This window comes from Somniosus microcephalus, chromosome 18, assembly GCF_052327205.1.
Source record: "Somniosus microcephalus isolate GS21.2 chromosome 18, FLI_Smic_1.0, whole genome shotgun sequence".
In the NCBI taxonomy this organism is placed as follows: domain Eukaryota; kingdom Metazoa; phylum Chordata; class Chondrichthyes; order Squaliformes; family Somniosidae; genus Somniosus; species Somniosus microcephalus.
Window position 1 is genome coordinate 73,091,341 of NC_141004.1, and position 23,401 is coordinate 73,114,741.

The following is a 23,401-nucleotide window of genomic DNA, read 5'->3' on the forward strand; positions in this document are numbered from 1 at the left end:
TCCAAATCCTAACCATTCGCTGCATAAAAAAGTTTTTCCTCATGTCGTCTTGGTTTTTTTTGCCAGTCACCTTAAATTTGTGTCCTCTGGTTCTCGACCCTTCCACCAATGGGAACAGTTTCTCTCTAACTACTCTGTCTAGACCCATCATGATTTTGAGCACGTCTGTCAAATTTCCTCTCAACCTTCTCTGCTCGAAGGAGAACAATCCCAGCTTCTCTAGTCTATCCATGTAACTGAAGTCCCACATCCTTGGAACCATTCTCGTAAATCTTTTCTGCACATCTCTAAAGCCTTCACATCCTTCCTAAAGTGCAGTGCCCAGAATTGGACCCAATATTCCAATTGAGGCCAAACCAGTGTTTTATTGTATAAAGGTTCAACATAACTTCCTTGCTTTTGTACTCTATGCCTCTGTTTATGAAGCCCAGGATCCCATTTGGATCACTACAGGCCATTGGAAGCAGACTTTGGAGATAGCCAAGTTCTTTGCAGAGGTTACCGTCTTCGTTAATGTCAGACTCTCTTGACTACGCCACCCCCCCTGACCACGGCGCCCTGGATGGTTGCCCAGCTGTAAGGCCGACCCTGATGTGATGAGCTGAGGATGTGATGAGGTACCCTATAAATGCAAGCACTTTCTTTACCTAGATGCTCCCAAACTGCAGGATTCCTGGCACACTACATGAGCTGTTTACGTTGAGCCATTAAGTTCTATTTCTAGGCAGGCCTTGTGAGGTCTGAATTCCTGGGCTCAGGAGCTGAAGGAGCCCTTGAGCTGGCCCACAGGCTCCTCCAATGCCACAGCTCTTGCTCCTCCCTCCTCATGCTCAATGATTCATCCACTCACCAACAGCTCCTCCTGGGGTGTGTGTGCCTGTGAATGCTGGCAGCAAAGAGACCCCTTGAAACAGCTTATGTGGCAAGTTAATGTAGTGTGGTATGCTGCAGCGTCTCACTGTATGTCTGTATGGGGGGAGTGAATAAGTAGGAAAATGAAGAATAAAAAGCAAAGAATGTACTAGCCATGAGCTTGAGGGAGGGCTCCTACCTCCCTCCCACTCGCTTCCTTTGTGTTCTCCAGCCTCAGAATTTGCAGGGCCATGGCCTCTCCTCATTGGGAATCAAAGGTCTTAGATGTACAGCATCAGCCCCCCGGTCTTTAGGTACAGGTTCACCTCCCTTCTGTGGAGGACCTCCTACAGCCCTCCCTTCTGTGGAGGACCTCCTACAGCCCTCCCTTCTCTGGAGGACCTCCGACAGCCCTCCCTTCTGTGGAGGACCTCCTACAGCCCTCCCTTCTGTGGAGGACCTCCTACAGCCCTCCCTTCTGTGGAGGACCTCCTACAGCCCTCCCTTCTGTGGAGGACTTCCGACAGCCCTCCCTTCTGTGGAGGACCTCCGACAGCCCTCCCTTCTCTGGAGGACCTCCGACAGCCCTCCCTTCTGTGGAGGACCTCCTACAGCCCTCCCTTCTCTGGAGGACCTCCTACATCCCTCCCTTCTCTGGAGGACCTCCTACAGCCCTCCCTTCTGTGGAGGACCTCCGACAGCCCTCCCTTCTGTGGAGGACCTCCGACAGCCCTCCCCTCTGTGGAGGACCTCCTACAGCCCTCCCTTCTGTGGAGGACCTTCTACAGCCCTCCCTTCTGTGGAGGACCTCCTACAGCCCTCCCTTCTGTGGAGGACCTCCTACAGCCCTCCCTTCTGTGGAGGACCTCATACAGCCCTCCCTTCTGTGGAGGACCTCCTACAGCCCTCCCTTCTGTGGAGGACCTCCTACAGCCCTCCCTTCTCTGGAGGACCTCCTACAGCCCTCCCTTCTCTGGAGGACCTCCGACAGCCCTCCCTTCTCTGGAGGACCTCCTACAGCCCTCCCTTCTAGGTGGGAAAGTAAGCTGTTCTAAGGGGAACAACCCCAGCTTCTCCAGTCTCTCCACATAATTGAAGTCCTTCATTCCTGGAACCATTCTAGTAAATCCAAAGTATCCAAGGTTGCTGACGATACATAGCTAGGTGGGAAAGTAAGCTGTGAGGAGGACACAAAGAGCCGGCAAAGGGATATAGAGAGGTTAAGTGAGTGATAGATGGAGTATAATGTGGGGAAATGTCAGGTTATTCACTTTGGTAGGAAGAATAGAAAAACAGAATCTATTTTTAATGGTGAGAAACTATTAAATGTTGATGTTCAGAGAGATTTAGGTGTCCTCGTACAGGAAAAGCAGGAAGTTAGCCTGCAGGTACAGCAAGCAATTAGGAAGGCTAATGGCATGTTGGCCTTTATTGCAAGGGGGTTGCAGTACAAGAGTAAGGAAGTCTTACTACAATTGTACAGGGCTTTGTTGAGACCACATCTGGAGTTTTGGTCTCCTTATCTGAGGAAGGATATACTTGCCTTAGAGGCAGTGCAACAAAGGTTCACTCGATTGATCCCTGGGATGAGAGGGTTCTCCTATGAGGAGAGATTGTGTAGATTGGGCCGATACACCCTGGAGTTTAGAAGAATGAGAGGTGATCTCATTGAAACATATAAGATTCTGAGGGGGACTGACAGGGTAGATGCTGAAAGGTTGTGCCCCTTGGCTAGAGAGTCTAGAACTAGTCGGCATAGTCTCAGGATAAGGGGTCGGCCAAGATGAGGAGGAATTTCTTCACTCAGAGGGTTGTGAATCTTTGGAATTCTCTGCCCCTGAGGGCCGTGAATGCTGAACCATTGCGTATATTCACGGCTGAGATAGATAGATTTTTGGACTCTAGGGGAATCAAGGGATATGGGGGTTGGGCGAGAAAGTGGAGTTGAGGTCGAAGATCAGCCATGATCTTATTGAATGGCGGAGAAGTCTCGAAGGGCCGTATGGCCTACTCCTGCTCCTAATTCTTATGTTCTTCTGTGGAGGACCTCCTGTACCAGGACCTTCAAAGCAGCATCTTTAACGCTGCAGTTTTCCTTCGTTCAGTTGCTGGAGCTATTTCTTTTTCAGTAGCAGGGCAGCTTTAAGGGTGACTGGCAGCCCTTCAAGAGCTGTTGGTGCTTCACCCCAGTGCACTCTCAGAACATCATCAGATATGCATCAGGAGTGCAGCAATATTCGAAGACTGCGTTTTCTAGCAAGGGGTCAGTTAGCAGTGCTGTCGAGGCGCTAAGTACTGAAAGAGCATATTCATCCCCTTGAGCTTCAACTGCCAAGGTGCTTTATGCTGTCTTCTTTACAGGAATCGGTTTTTCAAGATAGCTCCTGGGCTGGCACCTCCCTCGGGATCTCCATTGCTGTGAATCTTGCTAGTAACCAGGCCTATGTAACTTGAGTTTCCCTGTGTCCATTTGCGTGCACGTTTTGGTCGCTGCTCCAGACCCAAGCCCGTCACTTCTATTTCCACTTTTCTCTCCCCTTTTCTCTTCACCTATCCTAGACCCATCTCTCCTGTCATCATGCCTCTCATTTCTCCACTCTCGGGTACTCAGCCCTACCAAATCCCTACCCCAACCCTTCAGCGCTCCTCGACCTTCCTACTCTCCTGCCGCTGTCCCAGGCTTGACTCCCTCTGAGATAAGCCTACAGCTTCCCTCAGTGTCTCTCTTAGCATCCTCTGAAGGGCATATCAAGGCACTAGTTGCTGCCTCCTTAAGAGCAGCAACCCCAGTATAAGGCTCTGTTATAACATCTCTCTGTTACACACCCTCAGTATAAGGCTCTGTTATAACATCTCTCTGTTACACACCCTCAGTATAAGGCTCCCAGTTATAACACTCTCTCTGTTACACACCCTCAGTATAAGGCTCTGTTATAACATCTCTCTGTTACACACCCTCAGTATAAGGCTCTGTTATAACATCTCTCTGTTACACACCCTCAGTATAAGGCTCTGTTATAACATCTCTCTGTTACACACCCTCAGTATAAGGCTCCCAGTTATAACACTCTCTCTGTTACACACCCTCAGTATAAGGCTCCCAGTTATAACACACTCTCTGTTACACACCCTCAGTATAAGGCTCTGTTATAACATTCTCTCTGTTACACACCCTCAGTATAAGGCTCTGTTATAACACACTCTCTGTTACACACCCTCAGTATAAGGCTCTGTTATAACACTCTCTCTGTTACACACCCTCAGTATAAGGCTCTGTTATAACATCTCTCTGTTACACACCCTCAGTATAAGGCTCTGTTATAACATCTCTCTGTTACACACCCTCAGGAAAAGGCTCCCAGTTATAACACTCTCTCTGTTACACACCCTCAGTATAAGGCTCTGTTATAACACTCTCTGTTACACACCCTCAGGATAAGGCTCTGTTATAACATCTCTCTGTTACTCACCCTCAGTATAAGGCTCTGTTATAACATCTCTCTGTTACACACCCTCAGTATAAGGCTCTGTTATAACATCTCTCTGTTACACACCCTCAGTATAAGGCTCTGTTATAACATCTCTCTGTTACACACCCTCAGTATAAGGCTCTGTTATAACACACTCTCTGTTACACACCCTCAGTATAAGGCTCTGTTATAACATCTCTCTGTTACTCACCCTCAGTATAAGGCTCCCAGTTATAACACTCTCTCTGTTACACACCCTCAGTATAAGGCTCTGTTATAACACTCTCTCTGTTACACACCCTCAGTATAAGGCTCTGTTATAACACTCTCTCTGTTACACACCCTCAGTATAAGGCTCCCAGTTATAACACTCTCTCTGTTACACACCCTCAGTATAAGGCTCTGTTATAACACACTCTCTGTTACACACCCTCAGTATAAGGCTCTGTTATAACATCTCTCTGTTACTCACCCTCAGTATAAGGCTCTCAGTTATAACACTCTCTCTGTTACACACCCTCAGTATAAGGCTCTGTTATAACATCTCTCTGTTACACACCCTCAGTATAAGGCTCTGTTATAACATCTCTCTGTTACACACCCTCAGTATAAGGCTCCCAGTTATAACACTCTCTCTGTTACACACCCTCAGTATAAGGCTCTGTTATAACACACTCTCTGTTACTCACCCTCAGTATAAGGCTCTGTTATAACATCTCTCTGTTACTCACCCTCAGTATAAGGCTCTCAGTTATAACACTCTCTCTGTTACACACCCTCAGGATAAGGCTCTGTTATAACACTCTCTCTGTTACACACCCTCAGTATAAGGCTCTGTTATAACATCTCTCTGTTACTCACCCTCAGTATAAGGCTCCCAGTTATAACACTCTCTCTGTTACACACCCTCAGTATAAGGCTCTGTTATAACACTCTCTCTGTTGCACACCCTCAGTATAAGGCTCTGTTATAACACTCTCTCTGTTACACACCCTCAGTATAAGGCTCTGTTATAACACTCTCTCTGTTACACACCCTCAGTATAAGGCTCTGTTATAACACACTCTCTGTTACACACCCTCAGTATAAGGCTCTGTTATAACATCTCTGTTACTCGCCCTCAGTATAAGGCTCCCAGTTATAACATCTCTCTGTTACACACCCTCAGTATAAGGCTCTGTTATAACTCTCTGTTACACACCCTCAGTATAAGGCTCTGTTATAACACTCTCTCTGTTGCACACCCTCAGTATAAGGCTCTGTTATAACTCTCTGTTACACACCCTCAGCATAAGGCTCTGTTATAACACTCTCTGTTGCACACCCTCAGTATAAGGCTCTGTTATAACTCTCTGTTACACACCCTCAGTACAAGGCTCTGTTATAACACTCTCTCTGTTGCACACCCTCAGTATAAGGCTCCCAGTTATAACACTCTCTCTGTTACACACCCTCAGTATAAGGCTCTGTTATAACATCTCTCTGTTACACACCCTCAGTATAAGGCTCTGTTATAACATCTCTCTGTTACACACCCTCAGTATAAGGCTCTGTTATAACACTCTCTCTGTTACACACCCTCAGTATAAGGCTCTGTTATAACATCTCTCTGTTACTCACCCTCAGTATAAGGCTCTGTTATAACACTCTCTCTGTTACACACCCTCAGTATAAGGCTCTGTTGTAACACTCTCTCTGTTACACACCCTCAGTATAAGGCTCTGTTATAACACTCTCTCTGTTACACACCCTCAGTATAAGGCTCTGTTATAACACTCTCTCTGTTACACACCCTCAGTATAAGGCTCTGTTATAACACTCTCTCTGTTACACACCCTCAGTATAAGGCTCTGTTATAACACTCTCTCTGTTACACACCCTCAGTATAAGGCTCTGTTATAACATCTCTCTGTTACACACCCTCAGTATAAGGCTCTGTTATAACATCTCTCTGTTACACACCCTCAGTATAAGGCTCTGTTATAACACTCTCTCTGTTGCACACCCTCAGTATAAGGCTCCCAGTTATAACACTCTCTCTGTTGCACACCCTCAGTATAAGGCTCCCAGTTATAACACTCTCTCTGTTACACACCCTCAGTATAAGGCTCTGTTATAACACTCTCTGTTACACACCCTCAGTAGAAGGCTCTGTTATAACACTCTCTCTGTTGCACACCCTCAGTATAAGGCTCCCAGTTATAACACTCTCTCTGTTACACACCCTCAGTATAAGGCTCCCAGTTATAACGCTCTCTCTGTTACACACCCTCAGTATAAGGCTCCCAGTTATAACACTCTCTCTGTTACACACCCTCAGTATAAAGCTCTGTTATAACACTCTCTCTGTTACACACCCTCAGTATAAGGCTCTCAGTTATAACACTCTCTCTGTTACACACCCTCAGTATAAGGCTCTGTTATAACACTCTCTCTGTTGCACACCCTCAGTATAAGGCTCTGTTATAACACTCTCTCTGTTACACACCCTCAGTATAAGGCTCTGTTATAACACTCTCTCTGTTACACACCCTCAGTATAAGGCTCTGTTATAACACTCTCTCTGTTGCACACCCTCAGGATAAGGCTCCCAGTTATAACACTCTCTCTGTTACACACCCTCAGTATAAGGCTCTGTTATAACACTCTCTCTGTTGCACACCCTCAGTATAAGGCTCTGTTATAACACTCTCTCTGTTACACACCATCAGTATAAGGCTCTGTTATAACATCTCTCTGTTACTCACCCTCAGTATAAGGCTCCCAGTTATAACACTCTCTCTGTTACACACCCTCAGTATAAGGCTCTGTTATAACACACTCTCTGTTACACACCCTCAGTATAAGGCTCTGTTATAACATCTCTCTGTTACTCACCCTCAGTATAAGGCTCTCAGTTATAACACTCTCTCTGTTACACACCCTCAGGATAAGGCTCTGTTATAACACTCTCTCTGTTGCACACCCTCAGTATAAGGCTCTGTTATAACACTCTCTCTGTTGCACACCATCAGTATAAGGCTCTGTTATAACATCTCTCTGTTACTCACCCTCAGTATAAGGCTCCCAGTTATAACACTCTCTCTGTTACACACCCTCAGTATAAGGCTCTGTTATAACACACTCTCTGTTACACACCCTCAGTATAAGGCTCTGTTATAACATCTCTCTGTTACTCACCCTCAGTATAAGGCTCTCAGTTATAACACTCTCTCTGTTACACACCCTCAGGATAAGGCTCTGTTATAACACTCTCTCTGTTACACACCCTCAGTATAAGGCTCTGTTATAACATCTCTCTGTTACTCACCCTCAGTATAAGGCTCCCAGTTATAACACTCTCTCTGTTACACACCCTCAGTATAAGGCTCTGTTATAACACTCTCTCTGTTACACACCCTCAGTATAAGGCTCTGTTATAACACACTCTCTGTTACACACCCTCAGTATAAGGCTCTGTTATAACACTCTCTCTGTTACACACCCTCAGTATAAGGCTCTGTTATAACACTCTCTCTGTTGCACACCCTCAGTATAAGGCTCTGTTATAACACTCTCTCTGTTACACACCCTCAGTATAAGGCTCTGTTGTAACACTCTCTCTGTTACACACCCTCAGTATAAGGCTCTGTTATAACACTCTCTCTGTTACACACCCTCAGTATAAGGCTCTGTTATAACACTCTCTCTGTTACACACCCTCAGTATAAGGCTCTGTTATAACACTCTCTCTGTTACACACCCTCAGTATAAGGCTCTGTTATAACACTCTCTCTGTTACACACCCTCAGTATAAGGCTCTGTTATAACATCTCTCTGTTACACACCCTCAGTATAAGGCTCTGTTATAACATCTCTCTGTTACACACCCTCAGTATAAGGCTCTGTTATAACACTCTCTCTGTTGCACACCCTCAGTATAAGGCTCCCAGTTATAACACTCTCTCTGTTGCACACCCTCAGTATAAGGCTCCCAGTTATAACACTCTCTCTGTTACACACCCTCAGTATAAGGCTCTGTTATAACACTCTCTGTTACACACCCTCAGTAGAAGGCTCTGTTATAACACTCTCTCTGTTGCACACCCTCAGTATAAGGCTCCCAGTTATAACACTCTCTCTGTTACACACCCTCAGTATAAGGCTCCCAGTTATAACGCTCTCTCTGTTACACACCCTCAGTATAAGGCTCCCAGTTATAACACTCTCTCTGTTACACACCCTCAGTATAAAGCTCTGTTATAACACTCTCTCTGTTACACACCCTCAGTATAAGGCTCTCAGTTATAACACTCTCTCTGTTACACACCCTCAGTATAAGGCTCTGTTATAACACTCTCTCTGTTGCACACCCTCAGTATAAGGCTCTGTTATAACACTCTCTCTGTTACACACCCTCAGTATAAGGCTCTGTTATAACACTCTCTCTGTTACACACCCTCAGTATAAGGCTCTGTTATAACACTCTCTCTGTTGCACACCCTCAGGATAAGGCTCCCAGTTATAACACTCTCTCTGTTACACACCCTCAGTATAAGGCTCTGTTATAACACTCTCTCTGTTGCACACCCTCAGTATAAGGCTCTGTTATAACACTCTCTCTGTTACACACCATCAGTATAAGGCTCTGTTATAACATCTCTCTGTTACTCACCCTCAGTATAAGGCTCCCAGTTATAACACTCTCTCTGTTACACACCCTCAGTATAAGGCTCTGTTATAACACACTCTCTGTTACACACCCTCAGTATAAGGCTCTGTTATAACATCTCTCTGTTACTCACCCTCAGTATAAGGCTCTCAGTTATAACACTCTCTCTGTTACACACCCTCAGGATAAGGCTCTGTTATAACACTCTCTCTGTTGCACACCCTCAGTATAAGGCTCTGTTATAACACTCTCTCTGTTGCACACCATCAGTATAAGGCTCTGTTATAACATCTCTCTGTTACTCACCCTCAGTATAAGGCTCCCAGTTATAACACTCTCTCTGTTACACACCCTCAGTATAAGGCTCTGTTATAACACACTCTCTGTTACACACCCTCAGTATAAGGCTCTGTTATAACATCTCTCTGTTACTCACCCTCAGTATAAGGCTCTCAGTTATAACACTCTCTCTGTTACACACCCTCAGGATAAGGCTCTGTTATAACACTCTCTCTGTTACACACCCTCAGTATAAGGCTCTGTTATAACATCTCTCTGTTACTCACCCTCAGTATAAGGCTCCCAGTTATAACACTCTCTCTGTTACACACCCTCAGTATAAGGCTCTGTTATAACACTCTCTCTGTTACACACCCTCAGTATAAGGCTCTGTTATAACACACTCTCTGTTACACACCCTCAGTATAAGGCTCTGTTATAACACTCTCTCTGTTACACACCCTCAGTATAAGGCTCTGTTATAACACTCTCTCTGTTGCACACCCTCAGTATAAGGCTCTGTTATAACACTCTCTCTGTTACACACCCTCAGTATAAGGCTCTGTTATAACACACTCTCTGTTACACACCCTCAGTATAAGGCTCTGTTATAACATCTCTCTGTTACACACCCTCAGTATAAGGCTCTGTTATAACACTCTCTCTGTTACTCACCCTCAGTATAAGGCTCTGTTATAACACACTCTCTGTTACACACCCTCAGTATAAGGCTCTGTTATAACATCTCTGTTACTCGCCCTCAGTATAAGGCTCCCAGTTATAACATCTCTCTGTTACACACCCTCAGTATAAGGCTCTGTTATAACTCTCTGTTACACACCCTCAGTATAAGGCTCTGTTATAACACTCTCTCTGTTGCACACCCTCAGTATAAGGCTCTGTTATAACTCTCTGTTACACACCCTCAGTATAAGGCTCTGTTATAACACTCTCTCTGTTACACACCCTCAGTATAAGGCTCTGTTATAACTCTCTGTTACACACCCTCAGCATAAGGCTCTGTTATAACACTCTCTGTTGCACACCCTCAGTATAAGGCTCTGTTATAACACTCTCTCTGTTGCACACCCTCAGTACAAGGCTCTGTTATAACACTCTCTCTGTTGCACACCCTCAGTATAAGGCTCCCAGTTATAACACTCTCTCTGTTACACACCCTCAGTATAAGGCTCTGTTATAACATCTCTCTGTTACACACCCTCAGTATAAGACTCCCAGTTATAACACTCTCTCTGTTACACACCCTCAGTATAAGGCTCTGTTATAACACTCTCTCTGTTACACACCCTCAGTATAAGGCTCTGTTATAACACTCTCTCTGTTACACACCCTCAGTATAAGGCTCTGTTATAACACTCTCTCTGTTACACACCCTCAGTATAAGGCTCTGTTATAACACTCTCTCTGTTACACACCCTCAGTATAAGGCTCTGTTATAACATCTCTCTGTTACACACCCTCAGTATAAGGCTCTGTTATAACATCTCTCTGTTACACACCCTCAGTATAAGGCTCTGTTATAACACTCTCTCTGTTGCACACCCTCAGTATAAGGCTCCCAGTTATAACACTCTCTCTGTTACACACCCTCAGTATAAGGCTCTGTTATAACACTCTCTCTGTTGCACACCCTCAGTATAAGGCTCCCAGTTATAACACTCTCTCTGTTGCACACCCTCAGTATAAGGCTCTGTTATAACATCTCTCTGTTACTCACCCTCAGTATAAGGCTCTGTTATAACACTCTCTCTGTTACTCACCCTCAGTATATGGCTCCCAGTTATAACACTCTCTCTGTTACACACCCTCAGTATAAGGCTCCCAGTTATAACACTCTCTCTGTTACACACCCTCAGTATAAGGCTCTGTTATAACACTCTCTCTGTTACACACCCTCAGTATAAGGCTCTGTTATAACATCTCTCTGTTACTCACCCTCAGTATAAGGCACTGTTATAACACTCTCTCTGTTACACACCCTCAGTATAAGGCTCCCAGTTATAACACTCTCTCTGTTACACACCCTCAGTATAATGCTCTGTTATAACACTCTCTCTGTTGCACACCCTCAGTATAAGGCTCTGTTATAACACTCTCTCTGTTGCACACCCTCAGTATAAGGCTCCCAGTTATAACACTCTCTCTGTTACACACCCTCAGTATAAGGCTCTGTTATAACATCTCTCTGTTACTCACCCGCAGTATAAGGCTCTGTTATAACACTCTCTCTGTTACTCACCCTCAGTATAAGGCTCCCAGTTATAACACTCTCTCTGTTACACACCCTCAGTATAAGGCTCCCAGTTATAACACTCTCTCTGTTACACACCCTCAGTATAAGGCTCTGTTATAACATCTCTCTGTTACTCACCCTCAGTATAAGGCTCTGTTATAACACTCTCTCTGTTACACACCCTCAGTATAAGGCTCTGTTATAACACTCTCTCTGTTGCACACCCTCAGTATAAGGCTCTGTTATAACACTCTCTCTGTTGCACACCCTCAGTATAAGGCTCCCAGTTATAACACTCTCTCTGTTACACACCCTCAGTATAAGGCTCTGTTATAACACTCTCTCTGTTGCACACCCTCAGTATAAGGCTCTGTTATAACACTCTCTCTGTTGCACACCCTCAGTTTCAGGCTCCCAGTTATAACACTCTCTCTGTTACACACCCTCAGTATAAGGCTCTGTTATAACACTCTCTCTGTTACTCACCCTCAGTATAAGGCTCTGTTATAACACTCTCTCTGTTACACACCCTCAGTATAAGGCTCCCAGTTATAACACTCTGGCCTAGAAATTGGGTTGGGGCGCAGGATTTAGCGCAGCGTTCGAGGGTTTAGCGATCGTCAGATATTCAGTTTCATTGCTCCTCGAGGGACACGGGGCGAGGCTCGAGGCGCTCCGCGTCCCTCTTAGGGCGCTGAAACTGAATATCGCAGCGCAACGTGCCGCAGCGCCACACGCTGCGGCACGGCACGCTGCGGTACTGCAGGCCTTCCTCCCACTGTTAAGGGGGAGGTGCCTTGATGTGCCTTCAATAACCACAAAACTAGAAGTTATAGGCTTAAACAAGTTGGCTTTTAATCAGTAAGATCAGAGCTAACATCTCAACACACCGACTGGCTCACAGGAATGAGTCATACAGATCCTGGGATCTTTAAGTAAGAGAAGTCAGGGGCGGAGCCAAGAGCCAAGACCTGGAACCTTCCAGGTTAGTCAGGAAAGAGGAAGTGAAACTGTACACCGTGTGGGGGAGGGTAATATACATGAGTGCAAAACGAATACAGGCAAGACAAACAGATTTCATTACATGCCTGCAACAGCGCGAGCCCCGATCACGAGTGCCGGCAAATGAGCCCGGCACCAAGGAGAAGTGCCGGGCTCTCGGGAAACAGCTGGCAATGCCACGGGGGGGGGGTGGTTAGGAGGTCGGGGACGGAGGTGCTGGCAGGCGGCTGCCCCGCACCTCCACCTTAACTTGCGCCGCTGCCGGCACAGTAAGTCCCCGTGAACCGGACGCGGGTAGCGAGCGGCGCAAATGCGGCGTTGGCTACCAAATATCGCGAACGGGGCGCGAATGGGGCGCTGCGCACACCAATGACATCATCGGTGGCGGCGCAGCACAAATGCCTAACGCCACCATTAGCGCCCCTACTGAATATCGCGGAAGGCGCAGCCAGTGGCGCTACAGCCACTGACTGCCTCTTTAGGCGCTAACAGGTGGCGCTACTCACCCAGTTTCTCCCCCTCTCTCTGTTACACACCCTCAGTGTAAGGTTCCCAGTTATAACACACTCTGTTACACACCCTCAGTATAAGGCTCTGTTATAACATCTCTCTGTTACACACCCTCAGTATAAGGCTCTGTTATAACATCTCTCTGTTACACACCCTCAGTATAAGGCTCTCAGTTATAACACTCTCTCTGTTACACACCCTCAGTGTAAGGTTCCCAGTTATAACACACTCTGTTAAACACCCTCAGTATAAGGCTCCCAGTTATAACACACTCTGTTACTCACCCTCAGTATAAGGCTCTGTTATAACACTCTCTCTGTTACACACCCTCAGTATAAGGCTCTCAGTTGTAACACTCTCTCTGTTACACACCCTCAGTATAAGGCTCCCAGTTATAACTCTCTGTTACAGGTAAGAGCTGGAAAAGTCAAGTTTAGGCAGCTCTGATGTGTCATTACCAAGGGCTCGGGTGATGGACTGAATGGCCTTTCTCTGATGAAATTTCTGAATTTATAAGACTTCTGAGAGAGTGTGTGAAACTGCGAGAGGGAGAACACACGAATGAGTGAATGCGAAAGAGAGTAATTGAGAGAAAATTATATTTTGTGCTCCAGTATATGAGTAAATTGAGTCATGACGTGCTTGGGAGAAACAGGTGACTTTGGACCTATGGTTTCCAAAGCCCTCCACCACTGGGGTTTTCCTCGCCTCATGTCTGGGTCTGTTGTAGACTAATTGAAAGAGATTGATCGCTATGATTAGTCAACAACTCCATTATCGTTGTATCATGCGACTACCAGATGGTAGAAGGCGAACTAGATGTAGTAGCTAAAATGCTAGAATCTATTACTAGGGATGTGGCAATAGGGCACTTGGAAAATCACAATATGATTGGGCAGAGTCAACACGGTTTTATGAAAGGGAAATTGTGTTTGATAAATCTGAGTTTTTTGAGGGTGTAACTAGCAGGGTAGATAAGGGGGAACGAGTGGATGTAGTATATTTGGATTTTCTGCAAGCATTCGATAAGGTGCCACACAAGAGGTTATTACACAAAATTAGCGCTCATGGGATTGAGGGCAATATATTAGCGTGGATTGAGGATTGGTTAATGGACAGAAAACAGAATAGGAATAAACGGGTCATTTTCAGGATGGCAGGGTGTTACTGGTGGAGTGCTGCAAGGATCAATGCTTGGGCCTCAGCTATTTACAATCTATATCAATGACTTCGATAAGGGGACTGAGTGTAATGCATCCAAGTTTGCTGATGATACAAAGCTAGTTGGGAAAGTAAGCTGTGAGGAGGACGTAAAGAGGCTGCAAAGCGATATAGACTGGTTAAGTGATTGGATAAGAAGGTGGCAGATGGCGTATAATGTGGGAGAGCGCGAAATTATCTACTTTGGTAGGAAGAATGTAAAAGCAGAACATTTTTTTAAAAGGTGGGAGACTAGTAAACGTTGGGATTCAGAGGGATTTGGGTGTCCTTGGGGCCAATTTTAACCCTACTCGCTCAGCAGAAACCTGGTGGGTGGGCAGTTAAAATCGCCTGGCTCTTACCTGTCTGAAAGCCGCCAAGATCGCAATTTTAACCTTCTTTCCTGATCAGGCAGCAAGGACACCCGTCCAGAGCCAGCAGGGTCCTTCTTTACATATGCATGTTGCGGCCCGATCACATAATTGAGACCTGACTGTAATTTTAACTCAGGCCTGAGCAGGGAATCCACCTGGAGTTAAAATTGGGGCGCTTGTACACAAACCACAGAAAGTTAACCTGCAGGTACAGCAAGCAACTAGGAAGGCAAATGGTATGTTAGCTTTTATTACAAGGGGGTTGGAGTGTAAGAGTAAGGAAGTCTCACTGCAATTGTACAGGGCTTTGGTGAGACCACACCTGGAATACTGTGTACAGTTTGGTCTCCTTACCCAAGGAAGGATATACTTGCCTTAGAAGGGGGTGTAACAAAGGTTCACTGGGTTGATTCCTAGGATGAGAGGACTGTACTATGAGGAAAGATTGAGTAGAATAGGCCTATATTCTCTGGAGTTTAGAAGAATGAGAGGTGATCTCATTGAAATGTAGAAAATTCTTAGAGGGCTTGACAGGGTAGATGCTGAGAGGCTGTTTCCCCTGGCTGGAGAGTTTAGAACTAGACGTCATAGTCTCAGGATAAGGGGTCAGCCATTTAGGACTGAGATGAGAAATGTCTTCATTCAGAGGGTGGTGAATCTCTGGAGTGAATCTCTGGAATTCTCTACCCCAGAGGGCTGTGCTCAGTCGTTGAGTATATTCAAGACTGAGATCGATAGATTTTAGCGAATCAAGTGATATGGGGATAGGGCGGGAGAGAGGAGTTGATGTAAAGGTTCAGCCATGGTCTTACTGCATGGCGGAGCACGCTCGAGGGGCTCTATAACCTACTACTGCTCCTATTTCTTATGTTCTAACTGCCCCATCCTACAACCCTCCGCGATCTCTGTGCTCCTCCGTCTCTGGCCTCTTGCGCATTCCCTATTTTATTCGCTTTTAGCTGCCTAGGCCCTAAGCTCTGGAATTCCCTCCCTAAACCTCTCTGTCCCGCTACCTCTCTCTCCTCCTTTTAAGACGCTTCTTAAAACCTGCCTCTGACCAAGCTTTTGGTCATTTGTCCTAATATCTCTTTATGTGGCTCAGTGTTTTTTTGATAACACTCCTGTGAAGCTCCTTGGGACTTTTTACTGCCTTAAAGGCACTATATAAATGCAAGTAAAAACAGAAAATGCAGGAAATACTCAGCAGGTCAGGCAGCATCAGTGGAGAGAGAAAGAGCGTTAACGTTTCAAGTCGATGACCTTTCATCAGTTCAGCCCATCGTGTCAGTGCTGGCTCTTTGAAAGAGCAGTTGTGCTCAGTCTCACAACCCCGCCTTTTGTCTGGAGCCCTGTAAGTTGCTCATCCTCAAGTACCTGTCCGACTCCTTTTTAAAATTCTTTATGAAATCAGCTTACACCACCTTTCTAGGTAGAGCGTTCCAGATTCCGACAACTCTAAGGGAAAAAATTTCTCCTCATCTCCCTTCTAGATCTTTTGCTAATGATTTTAAGTCGATGACCTCTGGTTATTGACCCACTTGCCAGAGGGGATAGTTTTTCTCAATCCTATCAAAATGGCTTCTCACGGGTGTGTAAGGGGCAAAGCGTGTTGCTTCTCAGGGTGTGTAAGGGGCAAAGCGTGTTGCTTCTCAGGGTGTGTAAGGGGCAGTGCCGGTGACTGAAGAAGGCCCGATCCCCTTGAGCAATGGCCTTGCATGAGCCATGCTTTGTGATTGCAGCTCCACAGGCACGGTAATGAAAGCAAAGAGGCTTCCTGAGCATGAATGTGTGCCTGTCACCTGTCTACTTGCAGACCATGATCCAAGCTGGTCTAGATGGAGTTGTGAGCTTTGCAGTGCTCTGGAGTAAGATTTGTGCAGCACACATCAGTCCCATCTTTGGGGGAGTCCTCAAGTGCACAGATAGCGAGCATAGTTGGAGTGTCTCTTAAGAATGGGCCTACGGCGATATAGGAAAACTTTGACTCACTTGGAAACAGACAGATCCCACTACCCCCCCCCCCCCCCCAGCCCCCCATCCCACCCCGCAGGGATCAGGACGGTGCTATTGCTGTGGTACCTGCCCACCACACTCTGGATGGAGCAGGATATTGCTGTTTCTGTGGTACAGGCAGACCCCACTACCCCCCCCCACCTCACCCCGGATGGAGCAGGACGGTGCTATTTCTGGGGTAAACACAGATACCCGAAATAAAAATAACATGGAACTGAAACCTTGTAAGCCTTAGTTTATTTTTGACTTCATCTATAAAATATACAAATAATAGAAATGATTTGAAAAAGTGGGCACAGGGAATGAAACAGAGAGGTTAAAGACTTTGTAGATTTTTCCTGCTAGTTGCTTTGTGGGCATCAGTGTTAGACCTGATCACTGACAGCCAGATGAAGCACTTCCTTTTCAGCTTCTGGTGCCTCACCATCACCTTCGTCTTATTCTCTTCTCCTGTTTTGGTTTGTGGAAGCTCCCCATTCACAGACAAGCATACGCCTCTTCCCATGGTTGTATTGAGTGCCACACAGCTCACCACTATCAATGTGCCAGCTCTCCCAGGGTGTAGAACACCCACTGCAGGGCAAACATGAACTGCTGCTAACCAGCTGAGATATCTGCCTGATGATGTTCACGCTCTTTACTGAGGGCTACACAGGTTGTGTAATTGTGTCATGAACTAAGTTTCCCATATCCTCAAGTCGCCAACCTTTGAACCTGTGGTTAAAGGCCCATGATTCTTTTAAGATATTTAGATTGTGGCCAGAATGTTTTTGTTGATGGGCAAACACTTGGGCCCCGATATTAACGCAGAGGCGGGATCTGAGCGGAGGGGACGATAATGGGCGCGAAACATAGAAGATCGTGGGATGCGAGGGAATGTCCGATTTCAGCATGGATACCTCATTAGCATTTTACTTCCGGGTCTTGAATCTCCAATGCGCGTGAGCAGGCGTGATGCACAGCAGCCTCGACTATTTAAGGCCCAATGCACAGATGCAATTTGGAGGAGTTGGGTGAATTGTATTTGTGAATTAGAAGTAGAAAGGGAATCAGGGAGGGTAGAGGCTGCTCCCCGCTTTAATGAGGCATCCCGTGATATACTGCTGGGTTCAGTGAGGGCGAGGATGGAAGTCCAATTCCCCAGTAATGGAAGGAAAAATTGCTGCCATGACGAAGAAGACCTAGCTAGAGGTGACTGAAGAGGAGAGTATAGTGCTCCATACCTGGATCCAGTGTAGGAAGCGGTTTAATGACCTAACCAGGTCAGGAAAGGTGAGCACAGTTGCAGGTACAGCTACACCCTGTAGTGCACAGCCCCCCCGCGACCCCTCCACTCTGTTTTGTCAGGTATTCCATCACATCACTCCTCACATTGACTGCATGGGCTGCCCAGCACAATCTCCTCCACGAGAGACTGCATTGGCTGTCCACCACACTCTCCTATACTAGAGACTGGGCTGTCCCCCACACTCTCCTATACCAGAGACTGTATGGGCTGTCAACCACACTCTCCTATACCAGAGACTGTATGGGCTGTCCACCACACTCTCCTATACCAGAGACTGTATGGGCTGTCCACCACACTCTCCTATACCAGAGACTGTATGGGCTGTCCACCACACTCTCCTGTACTAGAGACTGGGCTGTCCCCCACACTCTCCTATACCACAGATTGTATGGGCTGTCCCCCACACTCTCCTATACCAGAGACTATGGGCTGTCCACCACACTCTCCTATACTAGAGACTGGGCTGTCCCCCACACTCTCCTATACCAGAGACTGGGCTGTCCACCACACTCTCCTGTACCAGAGACTGTATGGGCTGTTCACCACACTCTCCTATACCAGTGACTGTATGGGCTGTCCACCACACTCTCCTATACCAGTGACTGTATGGGCTGTCCACCACACTCTCCTATACCAGAGACTGTTTGGCTGTCCACCACACTCTCCTATACTAGAGACTGGGCTGTCCCCCACACTCTCCTATACCAGAGACTATGGGCTGTCCACCACACTCTCCTATACTAGAGACTGGGCTGTCCCCCACACTCTCCTATACCAGAGACTGGGCTGTCCACCACACTCTCCTGTACCAGAGACTGTATGGGCTGTTCACCACACTCTCCTATACCAGTGACTGTATGGGCTGTCCACCACACTCTCCTGTACCAGAGACTGGGCTGTCCACCACACTCTCCTATACCAGTGACTGTATGGGCTGTCCACCACACTCTCCTATACTAGAGACTGTATGGGCTGTCCACCACACTCTCCTATACCAGTGACTGTATGGGCTGTCCACCACACTCTCCTATACCAGAGACTGTTTGGCTGTCCACCACACTCTCCTATACTAGAGACTGGGATGTCTACCACACTCTCCTATACCAGTGACTGGGCTGTTCACGACACTCTCCTATACCAGTGACTGTATGGGCTGTCCACCACACTCTCCTATACCAGTGACTGTATGGGCTGTCCACCACACTCTCCTATACCAGAGACTGTATGGGCTGTCCACCACACTCTCCTATACCAGTGACTGTATGGGCTGTCCACCACACTCTCCTATACCAGAGACTGTTTGGCTGTCCACCACACTCTCCTATACTAGAGACTGGGCTGTCCCCCACACTCTCCTATACCAGAGACTATGGGCTGTCCACCACACTCTCCTATACTAGAGACTGGGCTGTCCCCCACACTCTCCTATACCAGAGACTGGGCTGTCCACCACACTCTCCTGTACCAGAGACTGTATGGGCTGTTCACCACACTCTCCTATACCAGTGACTGTATGGGCTGTCCACCACACTCTCCTGTACCAGAGACTGGGCTGTCCACCACACTCTCCTATACCAGTGACTGTATGGGCTGTCCACCACACTCTCCTATACTAGAGACTGTATGGGCTGTCCACCACACTCTCCTATACCAGTGACTGTATGGGCTGTCCACCACACTCTCCTATACCAGAGACTGTTTGGCTGTCCACCACACTCTCCTATACTAGAGACTGGGATGTCTACCACACTCTCCTATACCAGTGACTGGGCTGTTCACGACACTCTCCTATACCAGTGACTGTATGGGCTGTCCACCACACTCTCCTATACCAGAGACTGTATGGGCTGTCCACCACACTCTCCTATACCAGTGACTGTATGGGCTGTCCACCACACTCTCCTATACCAGTGACTGTATAGGCTGTCCACCACACTCTCCTATACCAGAGACTGTATGGGCTGTGCACCACACTCTCCTATACCAGAGACTGGGCTGTCCACCACACTCTCCTATATCAGAGAGTGGGCTGTACACCACACTCTCCTATACCAGTGACTGTATGGGCTTTCCACCACACTCTCCTATACCAGAGATTATGGGCTGTCCACCACACTCTCCTATACCAGAGATTATGGGCTGTCCACCACACTCTCCTATACTAGAGACTGGGCTGTCCACCACACTCCCCTAGACCAGAGACTGTATGGGCTGTCCACCACACTCTCCTATACCAGAGACTATGGGCTGTCCACCACACTCTCCTATACCAGAGACTATGGGCTGTTCACCACACTCTCCTATACTAGAGACTGGGCTGTCCACCACACTCTCCTATACCAGTGACTGTATGGGATATCCACATGGATTGTGGAGGGTCTCAACTGTGCGTGTGCCCCGGAGAACGTGGGCGACTGTGGAGAGAGATAACTCAATTGGAGACAGAATTGAGAGAATTTTGTTTGTGGCTTGACTAACATCTTGGCCCATTGGTAATGTCACCCACAATTTGTTGTGCCAAGAGCCAATGGGCAAAAAGCACCGTTTCTCTGGGTGGCAGGACACCCGAGACCATCTCCCTGTTCGAACAGAGAGTGACACATGGAACAAGAGAACCGCTGGGCCCAGCTGTACAATTGGAGCTGCAGTCTGAGGCTGCTTCTTCACAGGACCACTGTACCTGAGACCCCAACAGAGTGAGACTGGCCAGCCCCCTCTCATTCCTGATACTAGGCAGACACCCAGCTGCACCACTAGATTAGGAGATGGTAATGGAGCAGCTCGAGGCAGAAGAGGAAAGCACTGGGGTGGAAATTACCAGTAGGGTAATCTCATTAACCGCATCACTGAGGTAAACTCACTGTGGCCGCTGCCCCTCACTGAGATCTACATATTTCTGGGCAGTTGTGTGTTTTGGCTCATTCGCAATGACAAAGCTAAGTGACGCCAGTTTTAAAACACATTACTTGGTCTGTCTAAAGTCATACAAAATATAGTATGGATATTTTACTATTTGAAGCATGAAGGTTGAATTTCTCCAGGTAACTAGGGCGGAAACCTGGATCACTGGGTCTCCTTCCCTTTAACGTTGCCCTGGGATTGCCGGAGCTTTCTGAGGGAGCGGAGCTATCCTGTGCCTGCTGTAGCTGCCAGCCAATCAGAAGGCATGCTAATGAGGTGGGCGGGACTATTCCCAACCTCTGAGCTCATTAATCATTTCCCTCTCTATTGAGAAGTGGCGTAACTGAACCATTGCTGAACGGAGGGACTGTGGGGCTCCTGGGACGCTTCAGAGACTTTCAGGTAGTGCTAGTTTAAGGAGCTCCCGATCTGAGGCATAGACAGCCAGGATTTTTTTTATTCATTCATGGGATGTGGGCGTCGCTGGCAAGGCCAGCATTTATTGCCCATCCCTAATTGCCCTCGAGAAGGTGGTGGTGAGCCGCCTTCTTGACCTGCTGCAGTCCGTGTGGTGAAGGTACTCCCACAGTGCTGTTAGGGAGGGAGTTCCAGGATTGTGACCCAGCGACGGTGAAGGAACGGCGATGTATTTCCAAGTGAGGATGGTGTGTGACTTGGACGGGAACTTGGAGGTGGTGGTGTTCCCATGTGCCTGCTGCCCTTGTCCTTCTAGGTAGTAGAGGTTGTGGGTTTGGGAGGTGCTGTCGAAGAAGCTTTGGTGAGTTGCTGCAGTGCATCTTGTAGATGTTACACATTGGAGCCATGGTACGCCGGTGGTGGAGAGAGTGAATGTTTAAGGTGGTGGATAGGGTGCCAATCAAGCGGGCTGCTTTATCCTGGATGGTGTCGAGCTGCTTGAGTGTTGTTGGAGCTGCACTTATCCAGGCAAGTGGAGAGTATTCCATCACACTCCTGACTTGTGCCTTGTAGAAGGTGGAAAGGCTTTGGGGAGTCAGGAGGTGAGTTACTTGCCATAGAATACTCAGCCTTGCTTATTACCTGCTCTTGTAGCCACAGTATTTATGTGGCTAGTCCAGTTAGGTTTCTTAATGTCCCTAGCACCGAGGCCAGGCATGAGAGGTCTGCAGGGCCTAACCTTCCTGCCTTTATCCTTGCCACTATTGCCCGGACAGGAACTCCCAGCTATCCCGAAGCTGGACAGGAGCAATGCACTTTGGATGGGCTGCTTGTGACTAACGTCAGAGCAAGGTGTGAGAAAATCAGCCGTAGGTGTTAACTAACAGAGCAACAGTAAGTGGACTTCAGAGTAATTCACTGGAAGGACTTTGGGCTGTTTCTATACATACGACTTCTCTTTGACGGAGGGCTGCTTCTGTGACACGTGGTCTTAGTGTCCTAACTCATGCTGTGTGGGACCTCCCATGTTCTCTGGTGTTATCCTGACCACCTGTATTCCATCCTGAGGGAGATACTGAAATAAGAGAAGTGAATTTCAGGTACCTCTTACCAACCTTCTCCTGTGAAACTGGCACTGGTCTAGTGATAGATGACCCTCCCACCCCATTGGTTGGTGAAAAATATGTGGCATGGCCGAAGAAAATAACTTGCAAAACTTAGGGGCAAGGGAAATGTAACCAGTTATGTGTGTTTGTCAGCTCTCCGTGCTTAACAACAACATTCCTACTTTTGTTTTTAACTAGTCCTACCACTGTTGCTGGAATCGCCTCTGCTGTCTTTCTATTTATTGTTATCGTTGGGATTCTCGTTTGTTGTTTCTTGTGTTCCTGCTGCTACCTGTACCGACGGAGACAACAGCTGAGGCTACCCTTCACAGGTCAGTGAGATAATCGGAATATACCCTTCACAAGTCAGTGAGATAATCGGAATATACCCTTCACACGTCACTGAGATAATCGGAATATACCCTTCACAGATCAGTGAGATAATCGGAATATACCATTCACAGGTCAGTGAGATAATCGGAATATACCCTTCACAGGCCAGTGAGATAATCGGAATATACCCTTCACAGGTCACTGAGATAATCGGAATATACCCTTCACAGGTCACTGACATAATCGGAATATACCCTTCACAGGTCACTGAGATAATCGGAATATACCCGTCACAGGTCACTGAGATAATCGGAATATACCATTCACAGGTCAGTGAGATAATCGGAATATACTCTTCACAGGTCAGTGAGATAATCGGAATATACCCTTCACAGGTCACTGAGATAATCGGAATATACCATTCACAGGTCAGTGAGATAATCGGAATATACCCTTCACAGGTCAGTGAGATAATCGGAATATACCCTCACAGGTCAGTGAGATAATCGGAATATACCCTTCACAGGTCAGTGAGATAATCGGAATATACCCTTCACAGGTCACTGAGATAATCGGAATATACCATTCACAGGTCAGTGAGATAATCGGAATATACCATTCACAGGTCAGTGAGATAATCGGAATATACCCTTCACAGGTCACTGAGATAATCGGAATATACCCTCACAGGTCAGTGAGATAATCGGAATATACCCTTCACAGGTCAGTGAGATAATCGGAATATACCCTT

At 46.9% G+C, this 23,401-nt stretch overlaps 1 protein-coding gene across 1 annotated transcript in view; it reads left to right on the plus strand.

Annotated features, from left to right (window-relative positions):
• shisa4 (shisa family member 4) overlaps positions 1–23,401 on the plus strand; it is a 157,018-nt gene that overhangs the window by 42,512 nt on the left and 91,105 nt on the right. The window contains exon 3 of the mRNA XM_086011803.1: positions 22,516–22,649. Within this exon, the coding sequence (XP_085867929.1) occupies positions 22,516–22,649 (134 nt within the window). The remainder of the gene's footprint in view (positions 1–22,515; positions 22,650–23,401) is intronic.